The sequence below is a fragment of the Stegastes partitus genome, unplaced genomic scaffold (assembly GCF_000690725.1).
Source record: "Stegastes partitus isolate 25-593 unplaced genomic scaffold, Stegastes_partitus-1.0.2 Scaffold2089, whole genome shotgun sequence".
In the NCBI taxonomy this organism is placed as follows: Eukaryota; Metazoa; Chordata; class Actinopteri; family Pomacentridae; genus Stegastes; species Stegastes partitus.
In genome coordinates this window covers 34,507-44,041 of record NW_007579820.1, presented here as the reverse complement: position 1 = coordinate 44,041, position 9,535 = coordinate 34,507, and the positions used below count along the sequence as shown (strand labels likewise).

Sequence of the window (9,535 nt, the reverse complement as noted above, 5' to 3'; positions counted from 1 at the left end):
TGTTTGGTGAGCTGAGCCTGAGTCTGGGTTCTGTCTGTTTGGTGAGCTGAGCCTGAGTCTGGGTTCTGTCTGTCCTGCAGCCGGAGAACATCCTGGTGGAGCTCCACTCGCCGACGCCCAGCATCAAGCTCATCGACCTGGGAGACGCCGTCCAGCTGTCGGCCCACCGCCGCTACGTCCACCTCCTGCTGGGGAACCCGGAGTTCGCAGCACCCGAGCTGATCCGCGGCACGCCCGTCTCCGTGGCGACAGACGTGTGGAGCGTGGGCGTGCTGGCGTACGTGATGCTCAGCGGCGTCTCTCCATTTCTGGACGAGTCTCCGGAGGAAACCTGCGTCAACATCTGCCGCCTGGACTTCTGCTTCCCGGACGAGTACTTCCGGGACGTGAGCCAGGCGGCGAAGGACTTCGTGTCGTCGGCGCTGCAGCAGGATCCCAGGAAGAGGCCCAGCGCCACTTCCTGTCTGCAGCACCCGTGGGTGGGCCGTGGCGGCGCGCACGGCGGCGAGTACTCGAAGACGCCGCTGGACACGACGCGCTTGGCCACGTTCATCGACCGGAGACGGCAGCTGCACGACGTCCGGCCCATCACCAACATCAAGGGGCTGGTGAGCAGCAGCATGGGCAACACACTGTGACCCGACGCCCAGCGGTCCGGACTGTCGGCGGTCGGAAAGGTGCCTGATTCCTTCCTGCGGTGCAACATCTCATCAACTCCTGCAAACAAACCCACGGCTGCAGAGGATTTATTTATTTATTCTGCTGATGTTTAATTTGTTCTTTAATCACAGAGTTTCAACAGAAGCAGCCGTGAAAACCCAAAGAGACCCGACGTGGAGACAAACTGCTGGACTGTATCTATCGTAGCTTTCTTTTTGCAGAAGTGCTGTTTGCATGGATTGGCGTCTCCAACCAGGTTCAGCTGAACAGGAGGTTAACACGAGCAAACCCATACTCGGTCCCGTTTGTTTTCCATGTATGACGTAGGATCCACCAGAGAGACCACAGCTGAGCATAGAAGCAGCTCTAAGGGGTAGAGGTCCGCTATGTTGGCCCGTATACTGAATGTTGTTGATGTTAGAGAGGTTCTGTAGCCGGATGAAAACATCCAGAGGTCAGAACAAAAAAGATGCTTGTTGTCTCCGCTGAGTTTAACCAATCAGAGACCCCCACGGTCGCGTTTCAGGGTCTCCAATGAAAACAGTCCTTAAAGAGGTTCTGGAGGAGCAGCTCTTGGTGCTCAAAGGCCCGGTCCGCCCTAAAGCAGCCTGAACGGTTCCTGCAGTGGAAAACGCTCCAGAGACTGTAAACTAAAGATGGACGTAGCCACCGTGACGCCACCTACTGGGTCAACGGTTCAAGTTTTGGATTTGGTCGACGCAAATTGGCGTTTAGGATCCAGATGCAGAGAACGTGAGGATCTGGACCTGGTTCCTACAACTTTAGATGCTTTCTCCTAAATGGGAAGATAAGTTGATTAATAGCCACCCTGCTGTATTAAAGGAGACTTGGAACCAGCAACTGAGACCGTAAATTGATGAAGCGTTACAATCGGACTTCCAGAGGAGTCGCCCCCTTGTGGCTGTTAGACAGAATGCAGGTTTAAGGTTTAGGCGTCCATCACTTATTTACAGTTTATGGCTAACATACAGGAAAGGAGGCCTCGTCCACACTGACACGGAGGGTTTTCACAATAAATATCTTCTTCTTTAAGTTAAAAAGAATCCGTCCACATGATTTTCCAAAATGTCAAAAATTTAGAAATGACTCCAAACACTCCGATAAACACAAATACAGCAACAACACAGAAAACCAGAGACGGACATTCTGTCATTTCACTGTTTGTGTAGATGTTCAACCACAGGCGCTGTAGACCAGCTAACACTGGACACAGCAGAGACTTTGGTTAGCTTGTGAACCTGCTATTGCTAATGCTAACATGTCCGCCATTGTTGTTGTTTCAGTCACAAAGCAACAACGAGTAAAACAAAATCTGTGCTGCAGTGACCTGAAACACTATTTTGGAAGATGAGGACCGAACGTCGAGGAAAATGTTCCGTATTAGCGTGAACGAGGCCTAAGAGCTGCTAAAAGTGGAACAAACTGGTCTGGTCTGGTCTAATTTGGATTAATGAGGCTAACGATGTCAGACTTTTTATCCGGAGCGACAGACTGAGCTCAGGGTTTGATATCTTCAGCCTTTAGGGTTTGTTGTTGGGGGTTTGGTGCCCAACGAGGCTCAATATTAGCAAGAAAAATGCGAAGACGTGTTACATCCCAGCTCTGCTAGGCTACAAACTCAAATCTGTAAGACCTGCTAGCAGCTTGGTGTTTGTCTGGACCTGCTAGCTGGTGGTTACTGGTTGGTTAGTGTAACGAGACGCTGGTTTGCTGGAGATCGGGCCGGGCTTTTTCCAAAACAAACAGTTAGCAGTTCGTATGTTAGCCACACGCAGATGCTGCCTTTAATTTTCACCAAGTTGGAGCGCTGTTAGCCGTCGTTTATCTTTGTTTCAGTCATTGATTTAGCAACGCCCACAGACCCTGGTTTACGTCACAGCTTCCTCAGTTTTTGTCCTGTGGTTATTCACGGTTTTGCTGGACAACATTTGAGCGTTGACATGTTTCCTCTTAGCGAGCTGGGCTGTAACATATTTGGGGGCTCGTCCGGGATCAAAAGTTTTGATTCTGTCTTCACGACAACGTTAGAGAACACAAGCTGAAGGATTTTAGTGTAAAAACTTCCCTCGAGAGAGCAACGGATGGTCTGTTAAATGTTTTTTTTTTTTCCACATATGATGAACTGGAAACCTGAACTTCTTCTTGACTGATGTTGGTTCGATCCTCCAACAAACCTGGATGTAAAAAAAAAAAGTCTTCTTGGACTTGTGGATGGTCTCAGTGAAACACCTGTACACTGGAGCAAACCGCCCTGATGGACTGAACCGGAGCTTTTCTACGCTACACCTTTAATTTATTGACTGTTAATTTATTTCAGGACTGAGCCCCGTGAAATCAGCAACGTTTAGGGATCTGAACGATGGACTGCTGGTGCTGACGCCCGACCTGCGATGAACTGGGTTGAAACGGGGAGACATAGCTTCAGCTGCTGTAGAAAACCCTGCTGGAGTTTAGGCTGGATTCCTGAACATGACGAAGGACGCCGCGGAGACCGAGAGTGTGTTTGAAGGAGTCACCGTTTGTTCGTATCACTGTTTACAAGTACTTTGTCCAAAAACATGGGTAGGTAGTTTACAGAGCAGTAGCATAATCAGGGAGAACCTGCATGTAACGTCACCAGGGACGGTTTAGAAATCAGGTTAGAAGAAAACCTGTGACATTTATTGTGAAGGCGGGAAATGAAACCCGCCTTTGTTTTTGTTTCGTCCACCAGCCGCCGCCGGGTTCAGAATCGCTCGGCTTGTAAACGGCGGCTGGCGGGCCGGCGTTTACTGTCCTGTTTCTACTGATGAATGTACTTTCTTGTAGAATGTGTTCATGCCATCACAAGTGCTGTCCTCCGCTTTCACCACACGCCCGTCTCAACAGTTCTGCATCCCCGATCTCTCTGTAAGCATTTAGCAGTAGCAAGCATTTATTATGTTCATGCAGCCGGGATGCAGAATGGTTCCAATGTACGCATCCCGCTGCGCTGTAGAAGTCCAACAACGTCATCCATGCAAACCTGCAAGTGTAAAGCGATTTATCCAGGTGCCTCCGAGTGCTGTTTCATCTGTTCCATCCCCTCAGCTCGTCTGGTTTCTGCCTCATTATTTGAACTAAAAAGGCTGTGAAAGAAGAGAACCTCTCCTGGGGTTTTTGAGAAGTTTTTGGTGTGATAGACTTGTTAGAGATGCAGCTATCTGACCTTCACCTCCAGGAGTTCATATGAACTGGTTACAGATGTTTGGTGGAAAAGTAAAACGAGCATAAATCGATCTATCCGGGTGCTTCTGAGCTCCGTTTCATCTGCTCCAGCTCGTTTCTGCCTCATTATTTGAACTAAAAAAGCTGCGACAGAAGAAAATCTCTGCTGGGATTCTTCCAAACAGCTGCAGTTTTAGGTAAAAACCACTTTGTCTGACCTTCACCTCCAGGAGTTTTGCATCTTACAACAGCCTCGATTCGCGACCGTTTCTCGTTTCTCGTGCGAATGTAATGCACAGATTGAGAAGTCACTTCAAACTGACTAGATCAAGGTTCTGCTCTGTCCAAAAAAATCTGATTAATGCACATAATGGGTGAGTTAACAGGGAGGCAGCGGCAGACGAACCGTGTACGAATGTAATCAGAAGTTTCTCCAAAAGTTACACCAACAAGTTTGACTCTTATTTTGAAAATCTGCCACCGTACAGGATCTTACAAAGTGTATCTTCTGCTGAATGTGCTGAAACAATCACTGATTTAAAACAGGAACTAATAGAATAATAATGCTTTAGAAAAGTCGATTGGTTGCAGCACAGCTCAGATCTGATGTGTTCAGCTTCGTCTTCAGCAGGGAGGAAGTGATGCTACGCTCGAGTGTGTCTGAGATTGTCCTGAGACGTCGGCTGTGTCTGAAATCACTCCCTGTGCCCTCTATGGTGCACTTTATAGGGTGTACGTCAGTTTGTAGGGGTGTCCGAATGTTAAGTTACAAATATTATACCCTATATAGTCACTCAAAATGTCCCACAATGCACCGTGAACAGTAGTGTAGAGCTGATGGTCACTAACCAGCGATATGGACCGTCGTGCATTGTGTGAATGGAAATGGAAACGAGATGAAAGAGAGCGTTCCCGTTAGTTTTGTTAAATGTTATTTTACCCGGACAGTGAACGTGGCTAACATTGCGGCGCTCGGTTGTGATGTGGACACACAACACCACTTTATTTAAATTGCTTTGAGTTAGTGGATCCTGAAGAAACGCTCCCATCTGGTATGTACAGCAAAATGACAATAAACGGGGTTTAATTTGGTTTCTTAGCTACGCGATAAACTGTGGATTTGATGTGTTTGTACGACGCTGTTGCGGCACAAATCGCGGCTAACGAGCGACATAATTAACAGCTCGAGTAGCGTCTGAAATGTTTCTTAGCCGAGGTGCTCCCTGCATAGTGCACTGTATAGGGAGTAGGGAGTGAGTGGGTGATTTTTGACTCAGCCATCGTGTCAGCATGACAAAAGTCACGTGACCACACCAAGCGAGGCCTCGTCGCGTCGTCGGAAGGGGCGGGGCTTGTCAATCTGTCAGAGCTTTAAAATGGGGCTCAGTGATCAGGACATCGTGGGTTGTCGAGAGGAGATTTTGAGACGTCACATTTTGACAACAGATTGAGGGAAAGCATCACATTAGCATTAGCTTCCACTAAATAGCATTTAGTTGACATTTATGTAGATACGCTTACAGGCAAACACACAGGACTGATGCTACACACACCTTCACATACAAACACACATATAGTTGTAGGTATATATATCTATATGAAGGCACTGGAACGGTGTACTACTGTGACCAGCATCAGTACCAAGGTGAGAAGGATCACTACGTACTTCAGATCAGGTGTCGAGGCCAAACGGAGGCTGTGTGAGGTCCAGAAACACCTCCAGAGTCCAGCACATAAACTCATTCAGGAGGTCGGTGGAGCTCCACATACTTCATGAACAGAGTGAGCCGGTTGGAGCTGTGGTCACATCTCTGGTCCGGGACATCCCTCCCCTCTCCTGTCATGAGTACGACATCATTCGTGAGCGGGTCGAGGTTCTTGGACCGTTTCATCTCGCTTCAACAGAGCTTTCATTTGAAAAGACCGTCTCAGCGTCAAGCTGGCAACAAAAGCAAGAGTGTTGAAAAGTCCTACAACCATTGAACTCAACACCTGCAACACTTCTTGCAGAAAAGGTGCCACGTTGAAAATATTCATGTCCTGGCAGCAGCGACTATCCTGGATCCCTGCTTCCAAACTATCGCTGTTGGGAATGCAACGGATGCACAAGATGCCAGGACAGCGGCTGAATGTTCTGGAAGCGTGAGGACTGCCACCAACACCACAGGTACGCTACATGTCCTGGTTTTATGTGGTGTGCGATGCATAAACATTAAAAGTAATTTAAACCGTATTTGTTTTATCAGTCTGTGATGGCAGCAGCAGACCGTGACAACCTGTGGGACGTCCTGGACGGCCGAGTTGGTTTGTATTAGCCTCTAATTAGCATCAGCATTATTTTCTCATGACGTAGGCTTTCTGTCACCTGATCTGTTTGTTCCAGGTGCAACCCAGAGCGCCACAGCAGACGCCCCAGTGGAGGTGCAGCGGTACCTGGCTGAGCCCGACCTGTCCAGAGCAGAAGACCCGCTTCATGTGCCACCGTCTATCTGAACCTTCACAGGCTTACAAAGCTTTATTAGCACATGGCAGCCACACCGGTGCCTTGTGAGCGGGTCTTCTCCAAAGCTGGACAGGAGGTGAGCCAGAAGAGGAGCAGACTGAAGATTCTGTTTTAAAGTAAAAATCTATAAACTTCATCATCTCCTTGATATTAAATGAAATGACGACAGTATGGATCCACCCCAGAGGGAAACACAATCACTGTCCCCGTTGCACAACCGCTCACCTTCTACTGGGTTTACAGAAACCGATGTGGAGTGGGTGTAGCTGGTGACAGTCGGTCATGTGGTGGTTTTGCCAGAGAGAGGAGGGCTGGGTAGCCGTAACTTTTGTTGACCGCCACATTGATTGACTAACGTGTCTTTATTTTTATTTTTGAGTAGTTTGCCGTCGCCCAGGACTGTAACGCCTGCCAATCACAGATCACGTTTAATAAAGAGCGGAGAAACACATCCGACTTTTGTACGTTATTTAGGAAGCGATCAGACAATCGGACAGAACCCGTCCTCGGCCTCTTCAGCCACCGTGGAAGTCACTACAGCGTACTTTAAATTACACCATCGTCTTCTGTTACCCGACCCAGCAGCACCTAAAAGCCCTAAAAGCCCTCGTTCATCATTTATGTTCACCACAGAAGAAGACGGTAACATACAGTTGGAAACGTGTCCTTTATTGAACACGTAGTCAAAGATGAGACGCTCTGAAACAGAAAGACGTGACGTGGAGACGCTGTCGACGCTTCCCTTCTAATGCGTCACACACCCACAACCAGCAGGTGGCGCTCTTTGATCGTGTCAAATTAACTCGATGTTTCTTGAGGCCTCGTTTTTGCCGTCCCTACTGAGAAGTGACTCAGGTGAGACTCACCAGGTCAATCCATCCATCCATCATCTCTACACCTTCATCCTCACCAGGGTCATGGGGGGCTGGAGTCTATCCCAGCTGACTCAGGGTGAAGGCAGGTTCACCTGGACAGGTAACCAGTCTATCACAGGGCTACACTTAGAGACAGACAACCAAGCACACTCACATTCACACCTACGGACAATTTACAATCACCAATTAACCTCAGCATGTTTCTGGACTGTGGGAGGAAGCCGGAGAACCCGGAGAGAACCCACGCTGCACGGGGAGAACATGGAGACTCCACGCAGGAAGATCCCGGGTGTCCTCACCGGGACGCCAACCGGCGACCTTCTAGCTGTGAGGCGCTAACGGTGCTAACCACTGAGCAGCCAGAGGCCAAACCAAAGGAGGGAAAATAACACAAATAAAAACACAAGCAACACACAAGGAAAGACCATTTCAAAATAAAACAGGAAGTAAACAGGACACAACTGACATGAACAGAGACGAGGAAAAAGAAAAACACAGAAATGAATCACAAAAACAAAAGCAGAGACCAAAACCAAACTCCACGACAAAAACACCAGGTACTGTTACACAAACTGTATATTTATATACATCTATAAATGATGGAAATAAACCATAGTGTTAGTTTTACGTGTCGTTTGTTCGACCACAGTTTTCAGAGGATCAAATGTTTGACTTTTAATTAAAACACATATTTTATCAAACAGATGAATGTTTTTTGTTATTTCTGTTTAAAACTTTGAGCTTTTCTTTCACTTATTGGTGTTTATTTGTATTTACAAACCTCAGTTTTCTTTTCCTGTCCACTTCCAGACGTCCACTATGAAATATTTAATCTAGTTTTTATTCAGTCAACATGCAGTTTGATGTCTCACTAAAGCATCGTCTTTAGTTTTACTTTGGTTTGATGTTTTTTCCTCCTGATCTGGTCCGTTGGTCTGTTTATTCCACTGTGTTGAGCTGCATCGTATTTAAATCTAAAATCAGACGGTGAATTTAAGAAGCTAAACTCAGACTCCTGTACTTTCTGTATTTCACCACTGGAGGGCGCTCTGTAGTCACACTTCAGTCTTTTCCTCCTTGGCTTCCTTTAGTTCTAATTTTTCCTCCTTTCATCTTTTTATTCTTTTTTTTTCTGTTTCATTTCATTTTTTTCCTCCTTCTTGTTTCTTCATTGTTTTTTTTTTTTTTTTTCTGTTTCATTTCATTTTTTTCCTCCTTCTTGTTTCTTCATCATCATCCATCCTCTCCATTATTTCCTCCTTTACTCTCTTTTTCTGCAGCTCACATGAGAAAAAGTTCACAAAATACAGGTTTCTAGTCCTTGCCTAGTTTCTTGTCCAAGCATCTGTCCAATGTGTCAAAAGCATGTCAAAAGAATTCCTCAAAAATGGTTTAAAATGGCTCAAAAATCATCCAGAAATGTCTAAAAGCACCAAAACTTGCTCAAAGCAACTCAAAATGGGACCAAATTGACTTGAAATGTGTTTAACGTGACAAAAAAATCTGTCAAAGGTGGAACAAATCTGAGCAAAAGTCCTTAAAACTTGTGGAAATGTACACAAATTGTGTTCAAAGTAACATAAAACTTGCCCAAAATGTCCAAACATCTGTCCAACATGATAAAAGCATGTCAAAAAATTCCTCACAAATCGGCCAAAAGCACCAAAACTTTTCCAAAGCAACTCAAAACCTGCCAAAATTGACTTGAAATTTGGTTGACATGACAAAAAATTTGTCAAAGGTGACAAACATCTGTGCAAACAGACCTAAAACTTGTGTGAAATGACACAAATTGTGTCCAAAATGTCCAAAAATCTGTCCAATATGATAAAAGCACGTCAAAAAAATACTCAAAAATGGTTCAAAATGGATCAGGAATCGTCCAAAAGTACCAGAACTTGTCCAAAGCAACTCAAAATTAAACTAAATTGACTTGAAATTTGTTCAACGTGACTAAAAATCCCTCAAAGGAGGAAAAATCTGAACAAACGTACTTAAAACTTGACCAAATATCCGTCCCAGATGATCAAACAATGATCAAAAATGGATCAAAATGACCCACAAATTGACAAAGAATTGACTTAAATTTGCTCGACGTGACTAAAAATGTGTCCAAAGTGACAAAAACCTGCACAAAATCTGTCCAAATCCAACGAGGTGAAAGGAGGGAAAGGCTGGATGAAAAGGGATTAAAAACAGATGGAGAATGGTGAAGACGTCCCTGTTTATTAGCAGCGTGTCGGCCACAGCGCCACCTTCTGGTGACACCACACGGCCCCGTTCAGTCACT

At 46.0% G+C, this 9,535-nt stretch overlaps 1 protein-coding gene across 1 annotated transcript in view; it reads left to right on the top strand.

Annotated features, from left to right (window-relative positions):
- Positions 1–3,799, top strand: part of LOC103373875 (kalirin-like) — a 58,620-nt gene extending 54,821 nt beyond the window's left edge. The window contains exon 23 of the mRNA XM_008303882.1: positions 81–3,799. Coding sequence (XP_008302104.1) covers positions 81–638 — 558 coding nt within the window. The 3' untranslated portion in view covers positions 639–3,799. The remainder of the gene's footprint in view (positions 1–80) is intronic.
- The last annotated feature ends 5,736 nt before the right edge of the window (positions 3,800–9,535 follow it).